Source organism: Cygnus olor, chromosome 3, assembly GCF_009769625.2.
Source record: "Cygnus olor isolate bCygOlo1 chromosome 3, bCygOlo1.pri.v2, whole genome shotgun sequence".
Classification (NCBI taxonomy): domain Eukaryota; kingdom Metazoa; phylum Chordata; class Aves; order Anseriformes; family Anatidae; genus Cygnus; species Cygnus olor.
In genome coordinates this window covers 87,850,680-87,869,007 of record NC_049171.1, presented here as the reverse complement: position 1 = coordinate 87,869,007, position 18,328 = coordinate 87,850,680, and the positions used below count along the sequence as shown (strand labels likewise).

Genomic DNA, 18,328 nt, shown 5'->3' with positions numbered 1-18,328 from the left:
AATGGTCTGTCTAATCACTTTTTCTCTCATCTCACAAAGGGAATGGCTTTCATTCAACTTTAATTAAATTTACATTCAGTTCTGAGTGGTGAAAGGCTATATCAGAGACAAGCTGGCAAATTTTATTTGACATACAAAAACTAGCTTCTGTGTAGTTTGGAAACATCCAGTAGAGGAATCAGCTCCTGACTGCTCTGTAGCATATTCCTCCTGATCAGACTCTACATTTCAAACATTTCATAATGTGACTATTTCAAAGTTTTGAAAGCATCCATTCATACCAGAGCATTTTGTCTGCTGATCATTAAGTTTGTATCCCTCGTAGCAGATGCATGTGTATCCCACAGGCAAATTAACGCAGTGTCCTGCTCCACAGATATCAGGATTAACTGTGCACTCGTTGATTTCTAAGCAAACAAAACAAAGCTTAACATTAAACTCTCCCACATAGTTGTTTATGTGCACAATATTCTGTAATCCAAGTAAAAATTGTGCCTGAAAGCAACTGTAAGTTTGTAAATCCTGGGTTTCTGTAATAGATAACTTATCTGGAAGATCTAGAAACCATCTAGGCTTTTCCTAGTGACATATTTTCATGTCCCATCCAAAATCTATAAATGAGTACACAAAAAAATAAAATAAAGTCAATCTAAATATATATATATATATATACACCATTTAATCTTTGCAGCAAAGGTTATGAAAATAACTGTGGTAGGTTTTGTGTTATTTTTACAGAATACACATCAGCTAACAGCTTGAACATATTTTGTAAGATAAGGAGATTCAGATAGGGCAGCATTGGATGCTAAGTCCTTAGAGTTGTTTTGGAAATTCTCAAAGTAAATGTGTTACTGCTAAGAATATTAATGAATATATTTGGTTGCAAAGTAAATTAAGGTTATATAGCAGCATGAAATGGTAACTTCTTAAGAAGTTATAATTTGTAGAGAAGAATCATTTATTCAGACTATTTAGAAACAGATTACATTTAAATTTAACTAAACCTGAAGGTGCAGAACTAAGGCACTCAAAACCACCTCAATTAACTATATTCAGTTTATTTTACCCAGTCTAGAATTTTATCTTGCAAATCTTACCTCACTTGCATTTACTATGTCTTATATAGCTGAACATTTGAAACTGTATATGAACAACAGATTATTTTATTTAGTAATTATTATATTAAATAATAACCTAATTAATTTCCTTCATAGAACACAGCAATTTGTAGTTCCACTCTTTTTCCTGAGGAAACAAAACCCAGAAGAACACGGAAAGCTACCATTTTTTCTCAACTGATGTTAGTTCACAACAGAGTAGTAACTTCCTCCCCCCATAAGGAAGCAGGGAGCAGACTGTCAGAAGGGGCAAAGTCACAGCAGTGCTGACTTCCAAATTCTCATTGACCATTACTAATTAGTAAAGCTTTCATATGGGATTGACAAACTAATTAGAGGTAATTGAAGGAGGCAGCTCAATGCTTGCAGAAGGACAGGATAATATCTCTATTCTTGCCATAGATTCAGGAGGGTTTAACTGGGGACAGAATTGTACCTCCAACAGCAGGGTGATTCAGATTCAAACATCCACACTGGCCATGCCTTCATGAAAGAAAGCCATCTTTTAAGAGAGAAATTTTTACTAAAACATGCAATTTCACTCTGTGAATGCCAATCAAGGAACTACACGGTAGATATGTCTACCATATACAATACTGCATCTTAAAGTACTTACCTGGACATTGCAATTACTTCAAAACCTGTGTTAATTCTGAGACTAGCCAATCTGACACTGCAATGCTCTCACGTATATATAGTACATTAACTTTTTTTGTTTTCAGATTTATAGCAAGTGAAATTTTCAGGCCCTTTGGACACAGAACCATGAATTAGACAAGTTTCAGCTATGACAGGAGTATTATTTGCATTTCTGTTATTTTTACTTCTTGACACGTGGATGTATGTAGAAAAGACAACTTTAATACATCAAAAAGGAAGAAACAAAAATGTTTAAAAGAATGCTTCAAAACAGATCTTACAGTAACTCTGCATCTGCTTTTTGTGAAACATGTTGATCAACATCCCATGAAGTTTACACCCTTCAAAGACCATAGTCATGTACACTTCTCATACACAGTAGACTGTGTGCACTGTCTACAGACCTCACTTGTGGACAAGAATGTACAAGGGAGTGGTTGTCAAGCTAATGTAGAAAAACATTTAAAAAAACACGGAGTTCTTTTATTATGGGAAGTAAGATAACTTATATAAAGGGAAAACTCCTAAAATTCTCATTTATCAATTCCATTTTTAAACTTAAAAACATTCTACCTCTCTAAATTCTTAGTTTAAAGCATCTTTCACTACTTTTCCTATTGTAGCATTCAGGGTATTGACTGTCCAGAAGTAAACCTTTCAAAGCACACTTATCATATACTATATATTTACAACACGTTCTGTATTAAGGGTGAGAAGAATGAATACTTTTGAAATCCTTCTGGAAAGGGTGGATCATGAGAATTTCTTTCAGAAAAGTTTTATTTGTGAATAACCTGATATGTTTTTCTTTATTTATTTTTTTCAGTAAGGATATTGGAGGTGTACATAGCATCTATTAAAATAACCCACAAATATTTTGATTTTGAATAAGAAAAATAGAAATGTAAAGAGTGAAAAATTATTATGCAACCTATTTGATGAGCCACCTTTTTGTTTGCTAATAAATAGTCATTATTTCGTAGTATATAAATACTGTATTGTCCAAATATACATTGTAAATCCATATGCTAAGCGAAAGGGCAAAATGAAATTTCAACATAGGACTCAAGCTCTATAATTTGTTTTAGGACATGAAAGAAAATATAAAATCCAGAAATATTGTAGACACAAGAGGCAACAAAGCACAGAATTTTCATAATAAAATGGAAACAGAGTAGCTCAGAAGATATGTAAGACTGAAGTCTTGAAGTAAAAAAGTACAGAACTCACTTCAAGTGAAAATGTAAAACAGGATTGTGAAAGGCACCAAGGAAAGCACACAATCAAGGGCTCAGCCTTCTAGGTAATGTTTGCCAAGGGCAGTCAGAAAAGCAACTCTTGTAACTCATCTCAAAACTAATCTACTTACACTGTATGAAGATTTATTTTCTGCAAACAGGAGACTTTCATTTCTTAAGAGACAGAATTAGAGGTGAAAATAACCAGTTATTCACTCGGAAGCCTTCAAAAAAGACTGGAGTGCTTTAAAACACAACAGCACAGGGTATTCTCCTGAAGAACTAAGTTCTAGGTTTACTCCCTGGTAATCTCAGAGATAAAAGGTGCAGTCTCAGGCATTGCACTGATCTCAAAGAGCTAAAGCAGAAAATTCAGGAGGAATATTTCCTCTCAACCACAAAACATGAAATATCTACTGACATGGCAGGAGTCAAATTCCTCAAGCAAATCAGATGCATTGCAGAGATTTGTCAGTTTCCCATAAACAAAACAAGTTCTAGGACTTGTATGTTCAGTACACCATTTGGAACATACTGCTTGCCTTTGAGAGCATATGCAGAAGGGGACGTGGAAGTACTTCACAAGGCAGTCTAGATAACAAAATGTCTAGAGGGTAAACACGTACGTTGATGTCATGGTAGCTGGGAACAACACTGATATACAATCACAGAGATAACTACAGATTGTATCAGATCCTACAGGAAGAAAAACTTCAGAATTCTCCATAAGCCTTAGTGGGCTAGGCCAACTGTCAGGCAACTGGAATCAGTTACTCCCAATGCAAGTATATTACGCGGGGAGGAACAGTCAAAGCTCCTAGTACTCAGATAAAACACTATGTACAGAGACACAAAGATAAAACAGGAATGCAGAGACAGCAGAGCATTCTGAACTAGATCAGCATGCTCTCACATGATTATGAAGTTCAAACAACATATATATTAAAATATCTGCACAAGGGCTAAAATGGGGCTTGAATGCCAAAGCATGAAAATTCACAGGTCTGGAGCAAACAGAGATACAAAGACCCGTACTGCAATATATATGACTGAAATGGAACAATTTTTCCACAGGTACTCCAGAATTAGCACTGTGAGAGGTACTGATATAAAAACGTAGAACCATCTTTAATTTACAAGACAAAAATAGCAGCAGAAAAAATTATGCACAAAGACAAGGGAGGCCATGATTATTGCAGTACAGATTTCCCTATGCACTTGCTGTTTCAAAGTTAATGCCTTTCAACTTTATGCCACAGAGCACTCAGTTGAGCATTGTGAAAAAAGAAACTTAAAATACATACAGATTACTGAACTACAAAACTATGACATAATTCTTTGAATAGCCTAGAATCTCTCATACTGGCAAGCACTCTCTGGCATAAAAAATGGATGAGAAAAATCCTACAGTTATATAAGCTGTAAATGAACTGTGGAGAAATCATCTCCCATCCATGTATGTCACACACGAAATTCTAGGAATTTCCACAGAAGATCTTAAGTGGATTGCTTTAAAAAAAAAAAAAAAACAAAGTTTTTTCCTGGCTTATCATAATTTCAATTTTAAAATGCAATGAACCTCTGAAGGACAGCATTAGCTGCACAGACAAGACGAAAGATTTCAAAAGGAAGGCCTTCATTCACACAGCTTTCATGTGTGGAAAAAATGAGTACAGAGGGAAAGAAAAAGCTGGAACTTTGAAGGAACAGTCCAGTCTGCTTGCTTCTGTTTCAATTCTAGCAGAATCACATCAGAAATAATACCCTTCAGTTTCAAAGAGAAAGGGTCTTTGTAATTCACTTTACTTGGGAGAGTTTCTGCTCCAGATATCCAAAATGGTTTGTGATGCTCTCTAACTGCTGCTTTCTGTGTCAAGGGATGAAATGGGGAAAATGACATGAATTTTAGTTCACCTATAATCCTGCTTTGTCATTGCCAAAAATGACTTCTACCACAGTTTTCTAGAAGGGAGACAGACTGTGGGTAAAACTCACCATCCATCATCCCATCTGGAGTCTGGCATAATCTCTCTGTCTTGCTGTTGCTGTCTTGACTTGGAATTTATTTAGTCCACAACCCTTGATTTAGTAGCTCAGAATATAGTAGGATATTGCTTTTCAGCGTTTCTTTCACCCAGATCACTCAACACCTCCACTGATAACTAATGTCTGTTACATTCTCTACCTGCAGAGGCCTCTTTGTGGTCATGAAGGAAAAAAAAAAAGTATATACTTCCTCTATCCCATTTCCCTGTCTTTCACATTTTCTACTGCTGCTCCCTTGAACAACATAACAGTGAACTTTGCTACTTCATCCACTGTCTCTTCTATTTAGCTGCTGCTGACTACTTTTCTGACAGCACAGCTTGCATCAGGGTGTTCCTTTTGTCTTGTCACTATTTGAAGCACTCCCCTCCAACAGCATACCTAGTCTGTATTCTAGCAGAGACTACATCCACTAGACTGAACTGTACCTGTTCTGCTTGATAATATTAACTTCACTGACTGTTCAGTCTTAACTTACTGCTATTTTCTGAAATGTGGTGGTGCCTAGAAACCCCAGTTATAAAACAGAGGCCCTCTGAATTAGGCATTTTGAATGCACCAAAATAGTGTTGTGGATCTTTTTAAACCATTGAAAATACTGTACCTGCATATTTGTCTTTGCAATTCATACGAGATTGCAAATATGAACATCAACTATTGGATTTCAGTTCCAGATCAGGTAATCTGAGGTAGAATGACTCATTTTTGATTCTACCATTTATCTGTGGGCACAAAAATGGCAGGTACATCCTGGGAACGTCCAAGTCCTGGCTCTGGTAATAGTACACTCATTCCTGTGTTTTTCTGTACTCTCTACCTTTCCACAGAGTACTCCTTTCTGTCCACAGCAATACTCTCTTGGCTATTCTAATTCTGAAGTAATGTGGAACAAGTTACAGTGTCAGGAATTCACAGTCATTTCTTAACTTATTTTAGTACTAAAAAGGAAGTACAATACCTGTAACTTGAGTAGGTGCAATTACTTGACTTGCACTCGAAGTAGAGACTTCAGGAGCAACTTCAACAGGCAGAGGAGGAGATGTTTTCTCAATCACTACTGTGTGACATGGAATGGAAATCAATTGCATCAAAAAACAAACAAACAACAACAACAAACTCAGAGCATCCACACATGATACCGATCTAGCCAGACACTATGGAGCTTTTCACTAGTTTATTCTGCTTAGATCTGGAGTAGAAAAAAAAAAGCAGTATAATTGGGTTTTCCATCATTTTACCACTTCTGAAAAAAATGAGACGCTGAAGAAAGCAAGAACAATAGTAACATTTCTGCATCTAAAGCTATGCATAAATCTACAAGAAGGCACCTACGTAAAGTTTCCTCTTGAACGGGTTATAAAAGCTTCAACTCTGCTGACATTAAAATTCTCATGTACATACTCCAGGATATTATTTTTGTCTATAATATATCTTTGCTTTATGTGACTTACATGTCACCCAACCAATGGCAACCTCTCAATTCCTCCCACTTCAGATTTCTTTTTTTTTTTCTGCTCATGGAAAAATTGCTCATTAAACTGCAGTCAATTTTTTCGTTAATCTGTTACCGTTGCTATCTTTCCACTCTTTGAAGAGCTGCAAACACTTTCTGTGTGTCAGAACAGACAGAACAAGTTACCTGGAAACTGTGGATGCAGGTTAATTGTTGAAATTCCAGGAGAGAGCTGGGGCTGTCCAGGCTCTAGGATTTGCTTTTCTTGATCGAGTGAAACTAATTCCTAAAAGAATAATTAGAAATTTACATTCTGAAAGCATTGTTTTAATTTGGCTATCATAACAACGCACAAACTCTTGGCTTGAGAAACTGCTAACATTCTCCCATGAGTGGTTTCATATAGGAGATCATTAATCATCACCAATTTAAGCATGAAAGAACACAGAATACTATTCTTAAACAATGTCATACAATTCAACATTGATTTTATTTGAAGGAGCCATGTCATGGAGCTTCTTGGCTTTGTCACTCCATAGCTCTCCCATCGTCTGGTCTTTAATTGCTTATAAACAGTATTTAGCTGCAGTACAGCATCGCACAAGTATATAGTCACATGTCTGTAAGTCTTTGAACACTGTGAAACGTTTTCTCTTAGCTATTCCACTGAATACCTTATTTTCATAAGCATTAGATGCTTGTAAGATTTCAGGAGAATTAAATGAAGCACAGCTGCAGTTACTCCTAATGAATCCTGTTATCTTGAGTGGAGATGATCAAAAACCTCCAGAATGGAGGAGTTAAAAACAGATAAGTACCTGCTCTTTTCCACTGAATATACAGCAATCCTAAAAAAAACTACTGAAACCAAATCAGGCATTAATATGAGTCTCTTAAGCAGGTGTTGCAAATAGTCTTTAAAGCTTCATACTGTTTCACTCCAACTCATTTTCTCTAGCTGTCAGCACCAGTGGCTCTCCTTCATACTGTCTGCAATTTCAAACATCCTCCTTAAAATACAGGCTCCAGAACTGGATAGAACAATACAGCACTAGATCCTTTACCAATACCAAAGGGAGATTAATTTCTATCTGCCTGTTTTTGTATATAATAACATGAGCTCTTTCTGCCTCAGGATTTGCACTGTAAGTCCACAGTGAGTTGTTTGTTCCTCATGAACCCTAAACCCTTTTCAGAGTTACCATATCACATCTTGTACACATGACCTGCAGTCTAATTCCTTGATATATCACATTATGTTTTACCTGATCAGGGGCTGCAGTTGCCACTAAAACCAGAAAGAAAAAAAGAAAATTAATTAGTCTTCACATAACACTTATTTACACATTCAATTTAAAACTACTATCACATTGGAAAGTGGTTGTTGCCATCAAAGAAAGCTTTCAGGTCCTGACCTTATCCCAAAATCATGTAAACTTGAAATAGTGTTCCTGAAGAAAATGTAAAAGCTAACCTGAAACCATACTAAGATTCCATGCACCAACCAACGCTTATCATTATTTACTTTAATATTCACCTTTATTACAGGTTTCTAATCTTTTTCCTTTGAAACAATTCAAAAAACTCACTGGTTAACAACTTACTAACTGATTAAACTCCTAAAATTCCTTCCACAGAGTATCAACATTTGTATTTACTTTAAAGGTAAATTAATATCATAATGGTATATAAACAAACATTTTTTTTAAATTTATTGTTAAAAAAGGCTTAAAATTTGCCTTTTCTTTATGCAAGCAGAAGTACTTTTGTTTTCTTTTTCCCACAAAAATTATTGTTGTTTTTTTTTTTCCCCCAGGAAGGAGGGGTAGAAATTTCATACACGTTTTCATTTTCCACCGCAGATTGCATTTTTTTAAATTTGTCTTTTACGGACGGAAATCTATATATTTCTGTAAAATCTTGTAGGAATGTCTTTCTTTTCAAAATCAACTTTTTTCACAGAAGAGAAATGGAAAAACCTCTCTCTTCTCACTTTCTCACTTCAGTTTCTTTAGTATTAGCAGCGGGGCTGATTAGATCTAATAAAATTTTAAAAATTCAAAATTCTAACATATCCAAAAGTGGAATATAAAATTCAAACATTTATGAGTGTCATTACTGACTTAGAGCAAGCATTTGTAAAGGCAGGTTTTTGTTTTTTTAAACTAAAACTTTTTTTCTTCAGTTTCTCTGCGTTCTAAGATTTACCAGAACGTGGCAATCCTTCTAATTACTCAACTGATATTTTAGTAAATGACATACCACTTTGTAACACAGAAAAACCCAGAGGTTTATGTGAGATAATATAAACCTGCATTGACTGTAGGTATATTTGAATGGGTTATTTTCTCACCAGCTTCAGTTTAGCTCCATTTTTGTTTTGAAAGCAAAACTAGAGTATTAATTTTAACAAGAAAGTAACCCACATCACACAGAATTCTGCAAAGTCAACTGACTGAAACTCTTTCTAATGACAGCCAGACATATGTGTCATAGGCGCTACTTGGAAACAGCTTACTATGCACTCAGTATCATCACAAGGTTCTTCAGGAACATATATAACATATATCTGCTTGCCTACAGTTAGATCATGCCAAGTTTGCTGGCAATGCATTTACAATAGCGCTGCTTTCGGCATGTCTTTGTTTCTGCATTTGTTTTAAACTCAGGACAACTGCAGCTGCTAAAAGTTCTTCGAGGGGGTTGTAGAAAACCACACGAAGCCTTGGAGAAATACTGTAGAGGAATCAACTGATTATTAAACAGCCCAGCATAGGGGGGCTGATCTGGCATGGTCCAGTTGAGGGAGTGCACAGCTGCAGGGATGAAACCAGACCACAAGCTAGTGAAGGATGCCCACATCAGGTGGTGCTAATCTACAGGAGTGTGTAGAAGGAAGATGCTGATAACCCCTTCATCCCTACCACCCCAAATACTAGTAAATCAAAGCCTGAGTTGGACCCTTTGTTATATTTCAGAAACATCTTCATAAAAATATTTACTATTTCTTATCACAAAAATTATTCAGGCTAAAGCATTTTCTCTCTCTCCATGGTGTTCTCTGCAACTGCTGGGAGCTATGCATAAAACTTCAGAAATAAAGCATGTAACACAATACACTCTGTGACATGGACTGCTCTTCTGTGGGAAGTGACTCCTCTTTGTGTTGTACACAGCTACTGTGCAAAGAAACATACCATCGAAGACACATGCACAGAAATATAGAAAGACTAAATTTTCCCACTCTCACCTTCTTGCACAGCCATCTCAGGCTCACTTTTCTGTGAGAAGGTCAGTGCCTCCACTGGCTCTTCCTTTGCTGGGAGAGGTGGAGGAGAAGTACCTTTAGCAACAGGTTGAGTAATCGGGGTCTTGCCAATGACAGGTGGCTGTACTCTAACTGCAGGGTGATGATATAGCTTGTTTCTGTGAGGGCCAGAAACCGTATAACCCATTCCACCAGGGCAGATTTCCTTAAAAGCAGCTAGATTTGGGATGGGAAAATATTCCTTTTAGGAGTCTAAAAGTGCAATATGTTGACATAGTGGAAAATATAATGAAAACCACTAATAAATTTCATCTGCTATTGTATACACATTTTTATAAAAGATATTTAGACAAACTATGCATCGCATACTATATAACTGAACATTCTCTCAAAAGCATGTTCTGCCTGAAGGTTTCCCTGAAGTTTAACATCTTTGTTCAGTTACGTTTACTCTATCATTATGATCTATCAAGATCATTTTTTTTATTAATCCTCTTCACACAGTATATGCTTTCTGAGTACAAATTTAAATATGCAAATTGTCATCATCATTTACATTGCGGAAGGAATGAAAATTACTATTTCTATCATTTCCTTTTTGCAGAAACCAAAGAAGAAAGTCTCACCACTCCTGCACTAGAGGAACAGAATAATATCAATCAGAAACAACATTCTTTCACAGGATCCCATTTGACTACACCAGAGGTCTCATACCAGCCCTGATGCAAATTCTACTTCCAAAGACCTTAATGAGCTGGATAAAAAACAAGATGGGGATCATAAAAAAACAAATCAACACTGGAAGAGAAAGGAAATAATCTCATTTGTAAGGGAAAAAATCTCATTTAGAAGGCTGCTACATTAAAAGGTAATGAAAGTCAGGCAGCAGCACCTGCTCTGATCTCTGTAGCTGCTCTACATGAGCATCAGTCTTTGCAGTCCTAGTGGAAGACAAGAATGAAAAAGAAACACAGATCAGCCTTCGTTCCCATCAAAGACAGTAGCTATACTCCTGTCATGGACAGGGGGCCTTCAGAAGTCTTGAGGGGGCAGGGCTTCATTGTCCTCATTGCTCTAGGTAAAGCTATGTCAGGATGAAATACCATAGATCTAGTCTCACAAGTGCCTAATGAGATATCTTATAGCTTCTTAAGAGATGCGCAGAGTGGGACATTGGTAGGTTCACCAAATTCGGCTGTGAAAACACATCAATGTTCTAAAATGAATTGGCTTCTAAACTAAAACCACAAAATACTAGCTACAGATACCCCACAAATGAAGTCATTGAATTATACATTAGAGATTTTCTACTATAGATACTACATTTCTTGGAGTGTGTTCAGATGGTGCGTTAGCAATAGAGAAGATGAAGGGTGAAATTGATTGATTGGATTCAGATCAACAAAACAGTTTTTAATGGAAAATGCTAATATCAAAACTTGCCACAAAAACACCTAATTGAGGGTAAGAAATCTGGTCCCTTCAGATGCATACCCAGGATGTAGGAAATCTTTACTTGGGTCATATTCTCTCAAATGCAGAATAGATATGTGAGCCTTGTTCTAAGATAGCTCATGTAAGTGTTGTAAACAGCTGCATATATATCTGACATTTCTTAGTCTTTCAGAGCTGATCTACTTCATACTACTTTAAAAGCTATCAGAGAGAGAGATGTTGACTCTTTAATCCAACGACTTAAATTAACATGGGATGCTGCAGTAAATACATTACCCCATTCTGGAATATCCCACTTTCACACATTTTTCATTGAAAACTCTGAAAGATCATTATGAATTTAACCTGTTATAGAAAGGAACATGTTTTTAAATCATGAAATTTGCCATGAAATGGGAAAAGTTTTTCCCACATAGCTCATCAGAATTTTCTACTCCCAGATTTTCTCTTAAGTCTTTTCATTAAGAAAAGTAACTAAAACAATCAATTGCACATAATATTTAGTGTTTTTTTTTTTTTTTTTTTTTTTTTTTTTTTTAACAAGAGAGCAGTTATCTTGGCAAAAAAGATATATTCTCAGCTTCAGAATGTATATATGGAGTTGGGCATAAAGTTTCATGCAATATTCTCATAGACATAAAGCATCTGCATTTAAATTGCTAGTCATCTGATGAGAATATGTTCTTGCTGCATTAAAAAGCCATGGAAATATTATTTACCTGAAAGTGAACTGGAATTTTAAAATCCTAATCAGTGAGCTAGCAACCTAGCAGTCTCACAGGATATAATGGCTTTAAATATCAATTGAAATGCTCAAAAACTTTGGTCACTTCCATTTCTGTATGCCCAGCTTTAAAAAGTATGACATCCACTACTCTCATCATGCTGCTTATGTTTGCTGTGGATTTCCCAAAGCAACTAGTTACTTTTGAAAATCTGAATTTTTATACAATACTCCACAAAAATACATAATTTGTATTATGAGTGACATCTGCAGCAGCAACTTCAGTAAGAGGGGATTACATTACAAGCACCTGTGTTAAAATACTGAATAAGCTAGACATCATATGTATTACAATAAGCAACGATCGATCATGCTTTTAAAAAAAGATTAATTTGACCAGATATTTGGACAAAATATAATACTGATCTAATCACTTTTTAAAATTATGAATCCTTGTGAACAAAGACAGTATACATTTTATTATTCTATTATCACATAGTAATCATGACAGTAGAACTGTCATAATTTACTGATGAACACTTCTGGTTTATTTTTAAATAAATTCTTGGATATTTTTTTAAAGCATGTGTAACAAACATGGGGTGGGCATGAGCTTATAATTTTAATGGGCAGTTCTTACCTGTTCCTGGGAGGGGACACTTCTCACAGTGTGGGCCCCAGGCTTTGCCAACACTGCAACAGCAAAGCTGCTTGCTGAGCTGAACAGAAAGAGGATGCATGCATTGTTTTCCTGCACTAACAAATCGGTAGCAGGGTCCTTTCTCTTCAGCAACCATAGGACTATCAGCTGAAATGAAAGTAGAAGAGAGGATGGTGCTGGTCACATGAAAAGCAAAACAGAGAATCACCACGGGATTTCCAACACCAGTTAAATGCATTAAAATTGTTCTCTACAAAAGCTTTATTTCAAACACCTATCTCAAGCCATAATCGCACTATAAAATACATTTGGCATCAAACACTCCTAGATTCCAAGCCATCCTAGACCAAAATGCATTTTAAAGAAAAAAAGGAAAAAAAATCCAAACCACCAGTTGCTATGCTGCCACAACAAAGAACCAGAATCAGCTTCCTCACCTGCACACAAATACAACTGCTTACGATAAAGGTCAGTAACTGGCAATATACAGTGGCGACAACCTACAGAGCCTCTGGAAAATTCTGCTATAACTATATATGTATGTATATACACGTCTGCAAAAGGATTAAGTCTCAGACATTATACCTTTTATAAAAGAGACAATTACATATTTTTTTTTAACATTTAGTTTAGCGTGGAAGAGGCAAAGGCTATAAACTATGACTAGTATGTGGTAATTGGGAAGCTAACATCCATCCAGCTTTCTAATGTATGCATCCACATTCACATACAGTTAACAGTCCTGGATATCACAGTCTCAACCTCTCTCTTAACCCTCAAAGTACAAAGAATATTTGATTTTCAACATGACGTGCAAAAGGAAAAATGAAAACCAGCTCCTTTTTTCTGGATTAAATTAAGTGGTGCTTAATTCTTCAAATGATGAAAAACTTTCTCAGCAGTTGAATGCCATTAACCTCTACAATAACATTATTATGTGAAAAAAGGAAGAATTCACCTATGGTTTCAGGTTATACTATTTTATAAATCTAGAGGTAGGTAAGGAGCTTAGGAAATGTTGTATTTTTTACTTATACTCTTCCAAAAAAACTTAAAGAAATTCACTTGTTCTCTAGGCCTTCTTTTCTTTTTGCAGAGGTAGTTGATCTCAAACCAAGTAAAAACTGATTAACGGAGGAAAATATTTGCATTCATGCTGTTCACAACTTTTTCCTTCACCTAATTCTTTCTGAATTTCTAATCCTTCTTAATCAGGAGAAAAATGCACCAAAGATCATCCTTGGCTGAATGTTTAGTAAATGTAGCAGGAAAAACACACAAGCATAGAAATCTGTTAATTGTCAGCATGACTATATAGTACTTCTTCTCTAGCTCCCTGGTGCCCTAAAGGGTGTTTCCTTCATCTTTACAACAATTCATTTACTTATAGGCTTTAGTTTTTCAGTTCTACAAGCAACTAAATAAAGTTTCTTAAATATTTATTCCAAGCTTGATTACATTTCCCCTAAGCCAAGTGCAAGAGATTACAACTTTTGGAGATGAATAAAATATTTTTTATTATTACTTATTATATTATAATATAATAAACAATGGAATAATTTTACCAAAAAAATAATGAAAGGTGTATATTATTATATTATTTATTTTATTACCTGGATATCTAATCTTACCTTAACTACCTGGTAATATTCAGATATTACCTACCTACCTTTAGAAGGAAAAAGTAATATTTGAAACAGAGTAAAACAGCTGTAAGATCATAGTTTCATGAAAGATGCTGATAGCATAACACAGATATGCATACTTGGAAATGGATGCAAAAAGGATGAAATGCTCAATCTTCCTGATTCCAGAACAGCTGAATTTAGACTATGTGCAAGCACTGAAATTCCAGTGCTGTCTTACCAGGGTCATAATTCTTCCATGGATATTCAACAGATTTTGTGCAAAATATGTAAACTCAAGTGCTACTCTGCTTTTAAGTAGTTTCTCAGAAATATCTGCACCTCTGGAAAAACAAAACATGAGAGAGGGGCAACAAAGGCCACTGGAGAGTTGGTTAAAATCAGAGGGCGAGACTGTAGTGGAAAATGTTTTTCCCTTACACACATGCATTTTTCCAGTATAAGTCTAAACTACACAGCTGCTGAATCATACACATTGCTTTTTCTTGTTCATCTTTTTTTTTTTTATGCCCCATGACTTACAGATACGTAAAAACATAGTATTTTTTCATTATTCTTCTGTCTTACTTTTCCTTCCTAATGTTGTCTGTGTTAACTTCTGGTTAAATCTCATAGCATGCACTTCTTCAAGCTCCAGACAATGCTAACCAAGAACTCTGTGCAGTGCTCCACTGGGCACACTATCCATATATAATTTTGCACTGCATCCTAAAACACTGGTTAAAAGCAGGCATTGTGCCACAGTAATGGAGCCATTTCATTATATCGTTTTGTCTTGCTACAGGAACACAGGAATTTATCTTACACTATAAAGAAATCAGAGGTTCTTCTCTTGGAAATTGGTCAAGTTTACTTATTTTCTCTACCACATAAAATCCCACTGTAAGAAAATATCAGATTATTGAGACATAAGATATCTATCCCTTTTGAAAAAGACAAAAATGATAAAATGACATCTAATAAAATTTATGTTCTTTTGGTCATATCACGAGGTTTACATTTGAAGAAATTTCATTTTATTGACAATAAGTAGTGGCATGAGCAATACCTATCAGTTTCCTTGACACTTAACACTGTAAGAATTTCTTTCTCTTACTTAAACTTCATTGAACTTAAACCATTTGAAATGTATTTTGCAAACCATTTCTTTGCTTCAAGCTGATTTTGCTACACTTCATAAATCTAAGGCAATACTGTACAGACTGTCGCATAGCTTAGACCTGGGAAAATGATGTTTTGCTAACATCAACATTTTGTGTAGCAGTCTTCCATCCCTAAAAGTTCTGGTGCTCTTATGGCAGGGATTTCAAAATTTCCAGTGAGGAAGGAAAAAGGAGGTATGTGAGGGAGGTGCCTTTCATCCTTCTATAAAACCACAATGGAAACTACCCAGGATAAAGTTGCAGAAGTGGAAGAGAGGAGGGTAGGTCACAAAGGCGATTTGGGCTGGGGATATAGCAGAGAGGGGAAAGAAAAATTTTGGAAAAGAGAACTACACGCTGGTGAGAACAACTCAAGAGTGTAGGAAGAGGCTGGATGGGGCCTTGAAGGTTTTGAGCAAGTAAAAACAGGAAAAGATGGCAAGGAGCCTGGATGGCGACTGGTGGAGTCCAAGGCTTCCAGGACAGGAACAGCAAAGAAGCATGAACACTCTGACTAGATAAAGCAAATAAACTGAGATGAAGAGGCAGGGGCAGCAAAAAGGACAAGGACAGCTTGGAAGTTGTGGCCAGTTTTATGAATCCTCATACGAATTAGAACTAAGTATCTTTGATCGGCACTATTACTCACCTATGCATCTTGAGAGGGTAGGATCTGGCACAAATCCCATTTTGCAGGTACATCTGTAGCTGCCCATGGTATTCAAACACTCACCATTAGGGCATACTCCCTGTAACTGACATTCATTGATATCTGTGGAAAAATTGCAAATAATCAGATACTGAAATGCACATGAATATTCTTCTTTCTTCAGAAGTTACCTGATCTATTTTCAAACACGTGCAGGAGAACTATTTATTACCAGCTAACACACTGAGCAACATTTTTTTCCATACTGAAAATTTATTACCTTTTAAAATATTGCTGAGAAAATAATATGATTGTTTTTCCATTATATATCATTGTCAAGTACTCTGAATTAAAAAACAAATATGCTTTGACTATATGCTAACAACCACCCCCTCCCTTAGCCTTGGCTGGTCATCAGGTGCCCACCACGGCATTCTCTCACGCCAGTCCTCTGTGGGACAAGGAGAGAAAATACAATGAAAAAAACTCATGGGTTGAAATAAGGACAAAGAGATTGCTCATTGATTACAGTCACAGGAAAAACAGACAACTTGGGAAAAATTAATTAAATTTATTCACAATTAATAACAGAATAGAACAGTGAGAACCAAAAAAAATATATCTTTTTAATATCAATCCTTAATGCTTATCTCTGTTCCGCCTTTCTCCTCATGCTCTTCCCCTGCTCCACGTGGGGTCCCTCCCACAGGATGCCGTCCTTCCCGAACTGATCCTGCAGGGGCTGCCCACAGGCAGCAGCTCCTCAAGCACTGCTCCCCCATGGCTCCGTACCATGGGGTCCATCCCCCAGGAGCAAACTGCTCCAGGACAGGTCCCCCAAGGGCAGCAGCTCCCCCCAGATCCTCAGATCTCCCCAGATCCCGGCTCTGATCTGACATAGGGCAGCTGCTGGACTCTGCTCAGAGAGGCCACCCCTGCAGCCCCACCATTACCAAAACCTTGCCTCTTACACCCAATACATGGGTTGCAGATAATGCAAACAACTTGCAAGAATATTCACAGAGACATGTTTTAATCGATGTGGTACATTTCATAAAGAATGGAACATTGCTTGACACACTTAATACAGTATTTATTATTTGTATTGTGGTAGTGCCTGAAGGTCCATTGAGCACAAAAAGACCATCTCTGACCTTAAAAGCTTACCACCTAAACAGCAAGAATATTCTTCACGGAATAAAGAACACAGATCTGGGCAAGGAAAAGGATTGCATTAATAGGAACACAAGTCTGTAATAATTAATGACTGCAAAGACCTGTTTGATAGTTACTAGGCTAGCTGTATCGTTGTCCCTTCTAGGGTTCCAGTGAATCATTCTCCTCACACCCCACACACGGGGATTAAGGCCTTTAATCATACCTGGTGTGGTATTTATAATTCACTTACTCTTTGAATAGGCCCTGTCTGACAATCATCTGGATACCAGCTGCAACCAAGTCAGCCAAACTAGGATTTTATGCCAGGAGACAGTAACAATGTAGGTTTGCACTGATAATGAAAATCCTTAAAATAAATAACTAGGTAAAAAAGCACAAACCCTTAATTTGTCTCTATCCTGTCTCATCTTTCAGAAAAAATAGCAACAGCACATTGAAATAGGCCTACTTTAAAATGTTTATGCACATTAATCCTACATAAGACTTTTCCTCCCTAACTCTAAGCTAGGAAAAATGCCTACACTGCTGTGCAAACAAGCTTCAAGCAAAAGTCAGACATTTCAGCCGGCTTCTTGGAAATCAAGTATTAGTGTTCATTTTATCAAATATATATATATATATATATATATATATGTATGTATGTATGTATATAACCTTTCATCTTAGTTTTTATAAACCCTTCACAGCTTTATTTGACTACATTGTAGGCTGCTGCCTGATTCATCACAATCAATGATGATGACAAATTGAATATATTAAATGTAACAGATATTCTGGTGTTAGCTTTTGGAAAACTGAAGAATCTTTCACATTACTATCTTCATTTTCCTCCAGAAGTTTAGCTACCTGTCCCTATGCAGTGCTGTACAACTTAAATTCACAGTACAGTGGACTTGAAGTTGCCACGTCAGCTGTGATTTTTTCCAAATATTGTGCTGATCTTATCCTTCAGCTCTTCCATTACTGTACCCAATCTGATCTTGATACCACCTGGATCAACTTCACCTCTACAGATGTAGCCACATGTGACAAAGAGTGATAATTTATATCCTATAAATTTGGATAAAATATGATGGTAACCACATGAATTATAAAATATCAGTTCTG

The 18,328-nt window shown here is 36.3% G+C and overlaps 1 protein-coding gene across 1 annotated transcript in view; it reads right to left on the bottom strand.

Moving 5' to 3' along the window:
* Positions 1-18,328, bottom strand: part of LTBP1 (latent transforming growth factor beta binding protein 1) — a 202,148-nt gene that overhangs the window by 63,696 nt on the left and 120,124 nt on the right. The window contains 7 exon segments of the mRNA XM_040551251.1: positions 282-407; positions 6,003-6,101; positions 6,684-6,783; positions 7,763-7,785; positions 9,748-9,981; positions 12,585-12,752; positions 16,043-16,165. Coding sequence (XP_040407185.1) covers positions 282-407; positions 6,003-6,101; positions 6,684-6,783; positions 7,763-7,785; positions 9,748-9,981; positions 12,585-12,752; positions 16,043-16,165 — 873 coding nt within the window.